At 37.1% G+C, this 13,102-nt stretch overlaps 1 protein-coding gene across 7 annotated transcripts in view; it reads left to right on the top strand.

Annotated features, from left to right (window-relative positions):
* Nucleotides 1-13,102, top strand: part of LOC128706492 (eukaryotic elongation factor 2 kinase) — a gene marked incomplete at its 3' end in the record, with an annotated part of 256,511 nt that overhangs the window by 125,922 nt on the left and 117,487 nt on the right. For all 7 annotated transcript variants that reach the window (XM_070092758.1, XM_070092762.1, XM_070092759.1 and 4 more), the window contains 3 exon segments: nt 2,266-2,413; nt 5,220-5,392; nt 7,130-7,247. In XM_070092758.1, the coding sequence (XP_069948859.1) occupies nt 2,266-2,413; nt 5,220-5,392; nt 7,130-7,247 (439 nt within the window).

The raw sequence follows: 13,102 nt of genomic DNA, 5'->3' as shown, positions 1-13,102 counted from the left end.
GGCCAGACCTGAGGAAACTGCTTCGTAGGAGGGGATAGAGAAATTGAAGAAGTTGCCTACTTCAAAGATTAAGGAAATGTGTGCAAAGTGGCTTGAAGTACAAACCTTTTTTGATGAAAATCACCCTGACACAGCTACTGCAAGCCGTGTTGGCAACCTGTACAATGACAGTGTTGTGAACCACTTTAGGAAAGTCATAAAGGAGCGAGAGGTACAGGCCTCTATGGACAGATATGTTGTGCGACAGAAGTCCAGTGACTCTCAAGCTGGTCCTAGTGGCATTAAAAGAAGAAGGGAAGTAACCCCGGAAAAGGACTTGCTACCTCAAGTCCTAATGGAAGGGGATTCCGCTTCTGAACATTAACACCATCCACACACTCCCCTCCTCCCATCCCATCAATCATCACCAGATCTTCATTAAAGGTAAGTGTCATGTATTCTATTGTTAGTAGAGTACTACAAACTGTGCATGTCTTCTTCAGTTTGTGTGCATTAAACTTAATATTTCATGTAGTAATAATTTTTTTTTTCATACTTTTGGGTGTCTTGCACGGATTAATTTGATTTTCATTATTTCTTATGGGGAAAATTGATTCGCTTTTCGATAATTTTGGTTTACGATGAGCTCTCAGGAACGGATTGATATCGCAAACTGGGGGTCCACTGTACTTGTTTACTGACGTCTCAGACTTAAATAACAAAAAGGCACAATACCGTGACTGGAACGATACACAAATAACCCGCACATAAAAGAGAGAAGCTTACGACGACGTTTCGGTCCGACTTGGACCATTGACAAAGTCACTTTGTCAATGGTCCAAGTCGGACCGAAACGTCGTCGTAAGCTTCTCTCTTTTATGTGCGGGTTATTTGTGCCTCAGACTTACGACGTCCTCTGACCAGTATGCATACCTAAATAATGTATATTAGAGCTGATTTCCTCTGTTCTGTTTATTACAATATATAGTACACTACTATATAAACATGAAAAAATATTCCAGAAATTATATAAATGGTGCAAAGGTGATGTTGAAACAGTATAAAAAATGGTCGATACAAACTCACTATGATTAGGAACGGAACTTCATCGTTAAGGGAGGAGAGGTTGTATTACTAAATTTAAGAGGAGAAACTTGCGTTTTTCCTTTTGGGCCACCCTGCCTCAGTGGGATATGGCCAGTTTGTTGAAAGAAAGAAATGTACTGTACTGTGTGTATATATATATATATATATATATATGTCCCTCTCCCCTTCTCTCCCTCTCCCCTTCTCTCCCTTTCCCCTTCTCTCCCTTTCCCCTTCTCTCCCTCTCCCCTTCTCTCCCTCTCCCCTTCTCTCCCTCTCCCCTTCTCTCCCTCTCCCCTTGTCTCCCTCTCCCCTTGTCTCCCTCTCTCCTTCTCTCCCTCTCCCTCCCTCTCTTTTCAGTGATTAGGTTTTTAATCACCCACAATGTGATCTTCATGGAATCTATTTGAGTTTTCAGTTTTTCCATTGCATTCAGTTTGCATTAAATTCCAAAGTCCATTTTTTCTTCATTTGTTCATGTTATAAAATTCTTCTTGCAAGGCTTTACAGTTGTTGATATCTTACTCTGTAGAAGATTTCTGCATCATCCTCAAACACTTTCATGCAATTTTTCTTTCTGGTAGGTTATCTAAATTAATACCTGTAACTATTAAAACAAGTATTTAATATTGTTTTTGTGGGGCTCCTCTACTAACATGTTGTAAATCACAGAACAGGTGGAGCTCAAATGCTTGGCAATGAATCCTAAAACTGCCCTACCCCACTCATTTTACGATTTATTTGCAATCATGTTTACTTTGATTTCATGAAATATGTTGTGATAACGTTTTTTTTCATGTTCGTTGCATTTTATTTCAAACAAATAATTTTGTGTCATTGTAAAAGTTTGTCCTTTATTGCTCATATATTCTGTAATTTCTTGATAGCCTTACCCCAAACTATATACAGTACAGTAATTGTAACTCACAACCTGTGTTATATTCACTTAGGTTTTAACTCATAAGCTGTATCTGATGTACTAGTATGCAGGTGCTTCTGTGTGTCCAGCATACTAGTACACACAGTTTTTCATACTTTCAGATCTTCCGTCTACCAATATTTTTGACTTGTGCACACCTCTTTGGGTCTTTTTTAGTCTATTCATACATTTGAAAAAAGTCAAAAGTCAGGAAAGTCCACTCAGTTGTCTTGATGCTGGCATGTCATGAGATATTTAAATAAGAAATCTATTTCTTACAGTCACGATGAGTGCCAGTCGTTGCCAAATGGCTGTGGTAACCGATTCTTCTCTGTAGTATTCCGTGCGGGTCTCAAGAAAAGACGGGAAGAAAAGGCTGTTGATAAGAAGTTGATGGCTAGGATGGCATGGAAAAATGCTGTGATGAAGGTGAGTGGATACCTATACTATAGTGCCTAAAATGAGGTGATTATTTTATATCTCTACCAAGAAGGTTGGATGGATACCTGTATTACGGTAGCCTTATTAAAGTGATTGAAGTTATGTTATTGTAATATGTCTCATGAGCAGTCACCTCTGCTGTGTAGAACTCCTTTTAAGAAAGCTATTATCCAATAAATGTTATGTAGCCAATATGTGCAGCATATTGTTTTGATATTGGTCACATGCTTCATAAGAAAACCGGTTGGAAATGCTGTACTGGTAATAGAATTTGCATCAAAATAAAAGAAAAAATTACATTTTATATTAAAATGTAGTACATTTGTAGTAAATAACATGAGTTTGAACCCTCTGCAGGGGATATAAACATAATACTCTAAAAAGCAGCAGTGGATCATAGAATGCAGGTTAGATTTATAAATAAAACTGATTTTTCTGTGAAATTGGAGTAAATGCACGATAACCAGTTTACATCATTTTAATGTAAACTTTCTCAGAAACTCCAAATAAAGTTCAGTTTTTGATTCTGTATTTTTTCTTGTAAGACTTTAATATTTGATATTCTGAAAATCCAGTTTAGCATTCACTAGTGCTTCTGATAAGAAAACAATGTCCTTATAAAGGATGCAGTGCAGAGCCCTGTAGAACATTGCAGGGTTTCAAATGACCAAGATACAGTAAAGTATTTCAGTGCTGCATTGTATGCATTTGCTGTATGTGATTGGCACTGTTCCAGTGTGCTGAAAATTCTTATTATGCTGAATTAAGTATCGATGGCCTGATTGAGCTAAGTATAGTTGCTACAGGCAACTGTAAATCCATGATACATGTTTTGTCTCTTTCTGTTTCTGCTGTAACTAAGTAATTTCCTGCATCTTCATATCTTCATCTTTATTCACTCATTCCACAAAACTAAAGATCATTGAATCAGTTTGAAATAGTAAGTCATACTTTTAAAATTGTACCATTTGTTCATTAGCTACCTTTCTTATTGTACAAATGATTGTAGTTAACTGCATAAAAAATTCTGCTTAATATTCTATGGTGTTAAATACTAGTGGCTTTCTTTTGTGCCTACCAGTGTTTTATTATATGTAAACTACATTATTTTGTACTGCATAAAGAATTAACAGTTTTTATTATATAATGGTAACAGTAAATGCCAATATTGGCAGTTTGGAGGGATATGTTGTGTATCTTTATACGTATATGCTTCTAAACTGTTGTATTCTGAGCACCTCTGCAAAAACAGTGATTATGTGTGTGTGGTGTGAAAGTGTTGAATGATGATGAAAGCATTTTCTTTTTGGGGATTTTCTTTCTTTTTTGGGTCACTCTGCCTCGGTGGGAGACGGCCGACTTGTTGAAAAAAAAAAAAAAACAGTAAATGCTCATGATAAAAATTATAATCCTAAAAGCAAAAATACTGTACACTACGATGTTGATGATGATATGATGATAAAATTATTTTCACATGTTACATAGATTTTAGAAAACTGTGTAACATATGGTTATGCAGAACATTTTGGGCAAGCTTTAACCTATCCCTGGACTAGTACAACATAACAGAATGTAAAAAAAAAAAAATTCACATGCATTTATACAAAGATATTAAGGATGTACATAGAATAAAGGTAATTCTAATAAGCATAACAAATACAGTTGACCTCTGGTTTTCATAATTAATCCATTCCAGAAGGTTGGCCAAAATCCGAAATGACCAAAAACCTAAGTAATATTTCTCATAAGGAATAATGTAAATCCAGTTAATCCATTTGATACACAAAAATATTAGCATAAAAATACATTTTATAGAGAACAACCATAATTTTACATACAGAAAACAATGAGAAATAAATATAAGTAACTATTTTAATGATAAATGAACATTACATACCTTTATTGAAGACTCATGTTGGTGAGTAGTATTTATTTGTAGTCCCAGGCAGACTACATCTCAGTGCATACCTACCAGCCACATACACTGCGGCCTACAGCCATATTATTACCATTGTCATACCATGTTCACTGAGTTTAATAATTTCTAACAGCTACCTTTAGATGCCATCGTAAACAAAGGGAGAAGTAATGAATAATTCATGCCAAGAATTGTAAACAGAAGATTGTGTATAAAGGGCGGTTACTTGGCAAATGCAGATTCATACAGTTTTCTCTAATGCTGGACCAGAGAAAACGTAATGTTTACCCTCCACTGCACATAAGCATTGCAAGTTTATATGCTATGCAATGTGTGTCTTATATAATTTTGAAGAAAATATCATAGATGGATTAATGAAAATGTCTATATTACGTAAAATAAGACATTTAATGTGCCCAAGAGTGATCATTATTACGTACTCTTAGTACATATTACTATAGCGTTAAGGCTTGAGGGACACTGAGTGAACGAGTAACAAAGGCATGTTTATATGCTATGTAATGTGTTTCTTACATAATTTTGAAGAAAATATCATAGCTGGATTAATGAAAATGTCTATATTAATGTAAAATAAGACATTTAATGTGCCCAAGAGTGAGTCACGAATGTATGAGCAGCCCAGGTGCATGCGTTTGGTACCAATGATTTTTGAGGGGATGTACAAAACCCAGGGGGAAACTTCGCCAAAAAGAGTGCTCGAAATCTGAATTGTATAATTTCCGCACCAACCGAAAACCGGGGTCCACTGCATATATGTCAGTAGATTAAAAGTGTGGCATAATAAACAATTTTTATGATTGTAAGAATAATAATAGAGTAATAAATAAGTAATAGTACTGAGTAATTCTTTTTCAGGCTCGCACTCTTGGGGATCCTTGGGAGAAGTTTCATCTGGATACATACAAAACCGAGAAAGCTAAACGTCACCGGTACAATGCCATGAGGCAGAATTGGGTTGTTGATGAGGTTGTGGTCAAGATGGAGAATGAACCTTTCAACCACGGAGCTATGAGAGAATGCTTTCGCATGTATGTTAAAGAAAACATTTTGTTGTTAGCAAAGCTGTTTGTCTATCTCATATTTTTGAAATTACAGTGCTGTATTTTTGTTTTACATGCTTGTACTTTAATGATAATACTGGGAAGCCTTGATTTATGCTGTGAATTAGTTCAGGAAATTACTATGTTGAAAAGTCTTGGTGCTGAAAAATATTTTGTTCAAAAATTTTTCAGTCCAAAAATGTGTTTAAAAATGTACTTACATATTACTTCACTGTAGTACATGTAATACCTAAAAATATTATGTAATACAGCCTTTCCTCACTTAATGACGGAGTTCCATTTCTAAGACCATGTCGGTAAACGAATTCATTGCTAAGCAAGGAGCACACTACAATCGTAGTGGGTTTGTGTCAACCATCTTTGATATTGTTTTAATGTCACTTTTGCACCATTTATAACATTTTTAGTATATTTTTAAATGTTTATACAGTAGTGTACTGTATATTGTAATAAACAGAATAGAGGAAATCAGCTCTAATGTATATTATTTAGGTATGTATACCAGTCAGAGAGCCCGTCGTAAGTCTGAGTCATTGGTAAACGAATGCATTGCTAAGTGAGGCGAGGCTGTACTTACTAAATATAAATCAAAATGATTTGTCTCAGGGTTTTATGGAAAAATAGAGTTTTTGCATGGTACATTGTGTGCAAAATGTTGGTGGGCATGCTTAAATTAACTAACTTGCACGAAGTATATAATCCAGTTGTATATACTGTATATTTAATACATGTGGAATGATGGCAGTATCTTCAGTTATTTATAGCAAGATATAAAAATGTGTGTGATCAGCTTGTCTGTCTCTCACTCACATGTGTATAGGGATAGTTGTACAAGGACTGTTCATGGGCGTTTCTTGTCACCCATGTGTGTGTGTATGGGATGGATGGTTAGGTAACTATAAAAAGAGAGCCCATGGCTATCTCACTACATGTGTGTAGGATGGGTGGGTTGGTTATATAAGGACAGTACATGGCTGTGCCTCACCCACGTACTGTGTTTTCATGCAGTGCTAAAGAAAATGCCCCACTTTCATCTTTATTGACAATCTCAAACTTGGAGCATTAACCCACTATTTCCAGCAAAATACAAGCTGCAGATGTGTTGAGCTCAGTTTACCTAAACATTCACCAATGATTTCTATATCCAACCTAAACATGCCATAGTTTGGGAGGCATGTTGACATGATCACTCTAATATCACAGTTCAGATGGCCCTCCAGACCACAACATCCTCACCCCTCCTTCAGAATGCAAGCACTGTATTCCCCACCTTCAAGACTCTAGTCCATCTTAACTGTTTTCCCTGAATCCCTTCATGTGTGTTACCTTGCTTACACTCCAACAACACATCAAATCACAAAACTCGTGTGCCTCCACTCACCCCTATCTAACACGCTCACACAAGCCTGTTGTATGTCCAAGAATCGTGTAGAATAAGTAATACAGCATTGCTTATTGGAATTGGCCTTTTAGGCATTTTTTAATTTGAATGACCAGGAGTTATATTATCATTATTAATTTTTTAAATATTTGGCTTTACACATGTTGAACATTTAACAAAGTAATATTAAATTGTGTGCCTAATTCAATCTCATTGGAATAGGTAGAAAAGCTTGAGCAAAATTAAAGAGTTCAGTCACAGCCTTGGTCATTATTTGTTCTCTTGTCAAAATATGATGTTTATAAACTTGTATACTTGTACAGGAAGAAATTGAGTAACTTCTCAAAGGATGATTGGATGCGTGCACACAACTATGTGGCCAAGCGGTATATGGATGAAGACACTCACAGGGAAACCTACTTTGATGATGTTAGACTCCAGGTCTGTGCTGCTGTTTGTTTTTTTGTTTGCCTTAGACACCCATTGTTGTGTCACAGATTCTTCTATCCAAACATCTCATTAGAACTTGAAAAATATTGAGAGAGAGAGATTAACCCTTTGAGGGTTTTGGACGTACTAGTACGTCTTACGCGCAGGGGTTTTTGACGTACTAGTACTGTACGCATAAATTCTAGCGCCGTCAAATCTCGCGGGAAAAGGCTGGTAGGCCTCCATATGAAAGAATGGGTCTATGTGGTCAGTGTGCACAGTATAAAAAAAATCCTGCAGCACACAGTGCATAATGAGAAAAAAAAAATTTTCACCATTTTTTTGGCATAAAACAGTGACTTTGCTCTGTATTTTCGTATGGTATTTATTGTTGTATTCTAGTTTTCTTGGTCTCATTTTATAGAATTAAATGCATATCACAGAAATTGAGATGATTTTCACTGGTTTTACAATGAAAAGTACCTTGAAATTGAGCTCAAAGTAGGAGAAATGTTCGATTTTTACCATAGTTCAAAAGTAAACAAATCATGCCAAGCGTCCAATACACATCAACTGGTGAGTCTAACATTCTTTTGCAAGTGCGCCAATATGATTTATATCATTTTTTACACTAATGCAGTAGTCTGCATAACAGTAAATCTTCTATTTTTCGTGAGAATAAAAATTCAAAGTGGAAAGCAAAAGAATGTAAGAGGGGCCTTGAGACGTGACTAATGAACAGAAGAAATGTCATTTTAGTGTCAGGAATGTATTTCTTGTTTGTTCTGGACCCTATTCGGAAATTGGCATTTTTTGAAATTTGTGTGAAATTGGCAAAATTGCTAAATTCTGACCACTGTACTGGATAGTTGAAAATGGTAAATGGGTGGTTTCTTGCACTCATTCAATAGAAAAAATGTAGTTCTAGCGAAATATTTATGTTTTTTGTCGACTAGTACAGAGGAATTGGCCGAAAATGGTTCTCAAATTGGGCAAAATCGCCAATGCGTAAACATCGCAGTAACTTCGCGAGAGCATAATTCTGTAAGTTTTCCATCAACTCACATAATTTTGGTGTAATTATGATCGGGAAAAGATTCTCTATCTTTTCATAAGAAAAAATTTTTTTTTTTTTTTTTAAATTTGGCCGACCCTGAGAACGAGTTTCTGAGAGGGCCTGTCGACCCTCAAAGGGTTAAAGAGGGTTTCAAAAAGTAGTGACTTAAGTGAGAAAATATAGAGAAAAAATGAAGAGTATGTGTGAATGAGTATCTCTTCTGACAAACTATTTCACTGAATGCACCTATCACAGGTGATGTAAAATTGCAATACTGTACATGGGAGAAATTTATTTTCAGTTGTCAGAATATATATTAATATTTAGAATGTATAAAACATGTTGTGGTAGATACATAACTTTCAGATGCAGCAATCCCTCTAATTAACGAACTAATAGGAGGGAGGGGGTTCTATGATATTGCCGATTGTCTGAACCTTCTGAATTCTGAAATTTATTTTTCATGATCATAACATACAGACAAAGTTCTGAATCAGCAGACTTGGTCCACCTATGCAGAAGACTATTGGATACTAAGAATACTGATATTGTAACCTGCAGTACTACAGTACAGTATTGTGCTATGTAGTTTTTTTTTTTTTTTTTTTTTTTTTTAACAAGTCGTCCGTCTCCCACCGAGGGAGGGTGACCCAAAAAGAAAGAAAATCCCCAAAAAGAAAATACTTTCATCATCATTCAACACTTTCACCTCATTCACACATAATCACTGTTTTTGCAGAGGTGCTCAGAACACAACAGTTTAGAAGCATATACGTATAAAGATACACAACATATCCCTCCAAACTGCTAATATCCCGAAACCCCTCCATTAGAGTGCAGGCATTGTACTTCCCATTTCCAGGACTCAAGTCCGGCTATATAAAAATAACTGGTTTCCCTGAATCCCTTCACTAAATATTACCCTGCTCACACTCCAACAGATCGTCAGGTCCCAAATACCATTCGTCTCCATTCACTCCTATCGAACACGCTCATGCACGCCTGCTGGAAGTCCAAGCCTCTCGCCAACAAAACCTCCCTTACCCCTTCCTTCCAACCTTTTCAAGGATGACCCCTACCCCGCCTTCCTTCTCCTACAGATTTAAATGCTCTCCATGTCATTCTACTTTGATCCATTCTCTCTAAATGACCAAACCACCTCAACAACCCCTCTTCTGCCCTCTGACTAATACTTTTATTAACTCCACACCTTCTCCTAATTTCCACACTCCGAATTTTCTGCATAATATTTACACCACACATTGCCCTTAGACAGGACATCTCCACTGCCTCCAACCGCCTCCTCGCTGCTGCATTCACAACCCAAGCTTCACACCCATATAAGAGTGTTGGTACTACTATACTTTCATACATTCCCTTCTTTGCCTCCATAGATAACGTTTTTTGACTCCACATATACCTCAACACACCACTTACCTTTTTTCCTTCATCAATTCTATGATTAACCTCATCCTTCATAAATCCATCCACCGACACGTCAACTCCCAAGTATCTGAAAACATTCACTTCTTCCATACTCCTCCTCCCCAATTTGATATCCAATTTTTCTTTATGTAAATCATTTGATACCCTCATCACCTTACTCTTTTCTATGTTCACTTTCAACTTTCTACCTTTACACACACTCCCAATCTCATCCACTAACCTTTGTAATTTTTCTTCAGAATCTCCCATAAGCACAGTATCATCAGCAAAAAGTAACTGTGTCAATTCCCATTTTGAATTTGATTCCCCATAACATAATCCCACCCCTCTCCCAAACACCCTAGCATTTACTTCTTTTACAACCCCATCTATAAATATATTAAACAACCATGGTGACATTACACATCCCTGTCTAAGACCTACTTTTACTGGGAAGTAGTCTCCCTCTCTTCTACGCACACTAACCTGAGCCTCACTATCCTCATAAAAACTCTTTACAGCATTTAGTAACTTACCACCACCTATTCCATATACTTGCAACATCTGCCCATTGCTCCTCTTTCCACTCTATCATATGCCTTTTCTAAATCCATAAATGCAATATAAACTTCCCTGCCTTTATCTAAATACTGTTCACATATATGTTTCAATGTAAACACTTGATCAACACATCCCCTACCCACTCTGAAACCTTCTTGCTCATCCGCAGTCCTACATTCTGTCTTACCTCTAATTCTTTCAATAATAACCCTACCGTACGCTTTTCCTGGTATACTCAATAAACTTATTCCTCTATAATTTTTACAATCTCTTTTGTCCCCCTTTCCTTTATATAAAAGGACTATACATGCTCTCTGCCAATCCCTAGGTACCTTCCTCTCTTTCATACATTTATTAAACAAAAGTACCAACCACTCCAACACTATATCCCCCCCTGCTTTTAACATTTCTGTCATGATCCCATCAGTTCCAGCTGCTTTACCCCCTTTCATTCTACGTAATGCCTCACGTACCTCCCCCACACTTACATTCTGCTCTTCTTCACTCCTGAAAGATGGTATACCTCCCTGGCCAGTGCATGAAATTACAGCCTCCCTTTCTTCCTCAACATTTAAAAGTTCCTCAAAATATTCTCGCCATCTACCTAATACCTCCCTCTCCCCATCTACTAACTCCCCTACTCTGTTTTTAACTGACAAATCCATACATTCCCTAGGCTTTCTTAACTTGTTTAACTCATTCCAAAATTTTTTCTTATTTTCATCAAAATTTCTTGACAGTGCCTCTCCCATTCTATCATCTGCTCTCCTTTTGCACTCTCTCTCCACTGTCTTCACCTTTCTTTTACTCTCCATATACTCTGCTCTTCTTATAAGACTTCTGCTTTGTAAAAACCTCTCATAAGCTAACTTTTTCTCTTTTATCACACCCTTTACTTCATTCCACCAATCACTCCTCTTTTCTCGTGCCTCCATCCTCCTATAACCACAAACTTCTGCCCCACATTCTAATACTGCATTTTTAAAACTCATCCAACCCTCTTCAACCCCCCCACTACTCATCTTTGCACTAGCCTACCTTTCTGCCAATAGTCGCTTATATCTCACCCGAACTTCCTCCTCTCTTAGTTTATTCACTTTCACTTCCCTCCTACTTGTTGTTGCCACCTTCCTCTTGTCCCATCTACCTCTTACTCTAACTGTAGCTACAACTAAATAATGATCCGATATATCAGTTGCCCCTCTATAAACATGTACATCCTGGAGCCTACCCATTAACCTTTTATCCACCAATACATAACCTAAGCGAAACAAAGCTGAAGGGGGTAGGGGAGTTTCGGTGGGGGGAAATAAATGGGATTAAATCTGGAGTATCTGAGAGAGTTAGAGCAAAGGAAGGGGTAGCAGTAATATTGAAGGATCAGTTATGGAAGGAGAAAAGAGAATATGAATGTGTAAATTCAAGAATTATTCAAATTCAAATTCAAACTTTATTCTCTATAAGTATCACAATGCTGAGTTTACAGAATTTGGTTATTGTGTGGTTTACATGTAGTAAAATAATAATTACAGAGTGTACCACTAGAACGCCTAGCATGGCTAGGCATTTCGGGCAGACTTATATTAAATCTTAGGTTTAAAATGTTACAGAATTGTGAGATAAGTTGGTATTATGGCTAAGTGACTAAATACTAGTTGTGAGTTTAGCAATGTGAATGCTTTTGTTTTGGCACTATACATAGTTTCAGTATTGGAGTATCACAGGCCAACTTTTGACTAGTTAAGATTCATTATTTTGAGATTGAGATTGATATTTCTGTTTATGGTCAAATGGGTGAGTGAGTGTAAGTGTGAACCACCAGGTGGTATTCGTATTATTAGTTGACAGGGTGTATCAGGGAGATAAGATGTTTTCTGATGGTAGTTTTGAAGGTGATGAATGTGTCTGCAGTTTTGGAATTTTCAGGTAGGGTGTTCCAGATTTTAGGGCCTTTGACATACATTGAATTTTTGTAAAGGTTTAGTCAGACACGGGGAATGTCAGAGATGTTTGTGTCTGGTGTTGGGCCTGTGGGTTCTGTCACAACTATCAAGAAAGCGTTTTAGGTCAAGGTTAATATTGGAATTTAAGGTCCTGTAGATGTAGATTGCACAGTAGTAAGTGTGGATGTACTGAACAGGGAGTAAGTTTAGATCTATGAAGAGTGGGGGGGGGGGGGTTATTGCCAGGGATGGAATTTAGTGATTATTCTTACTGCAGCTTTTTGTTGGGTTATTATTGGCTTTAGGTGTGTTGCTGCAGTTGAACCCCAAGCACAGAGAGCATAGGTGAGGTATGGATATATAAGTGAATGGTATAGTGTGAGAAGGGCAGTTTGCGGCACGTAGTATCGTATCTTGGAGAGGATCCCAACCGTTTTGGATACTTTTTTGGTTATGTGTTGGATATGGGTGCTGAAGTTCAGGTTGTTGTCGAGGTATAGGCCTAGGAATTTGCCCTCATTATGCCTGGTAATTAGAGTGTTGTCGATCTTAATGTTAATTTGCGCATCTCCTGCTCTGCTACCAAACATAATGTAGTAGGTTTTGTCAACGTTAAGTGTAAGTTTATTGGCTGTCATCCAAGTCGATATTTTGATCAGCTCCTCATTAACAATGGTGTTGAGGGTTGCAAGATTAGGGTGAGAGACGACATAAGTCGTGTCTTCAGCAAAGAGAATGGGGTTCAGGTGTCGAGAGACGTTTGGAAGATCTTTGATGTATATGAGGAAGAGCAGGGATTAAAGTAAAGGTTGGATGCAAAAAGTGGGTCATAATAAGCATGTATGCACCTGGAGAAGAGAGGAATGTAGAGGAGAGAGAGA

This window comes from Cherax quadricarinatus, chromosome 40, assembly GCF_038502225.1.
Source record: "Cherax quadricarinatus isolate ZL_2023a chromosome 40, ASM3850222v1, whole genome shotgun sequence".
NCBI classification, from domain to species: domain Eukaryota; kingdom Metazoa; phylum Arthropoda; class Malacostraca; order Decapoda; family Parastacidae; genus Cherax; species Cherax quadricarinatus.
This window is presented reverse-complemented; position numbering and strand designations above follow the sequence as displayed.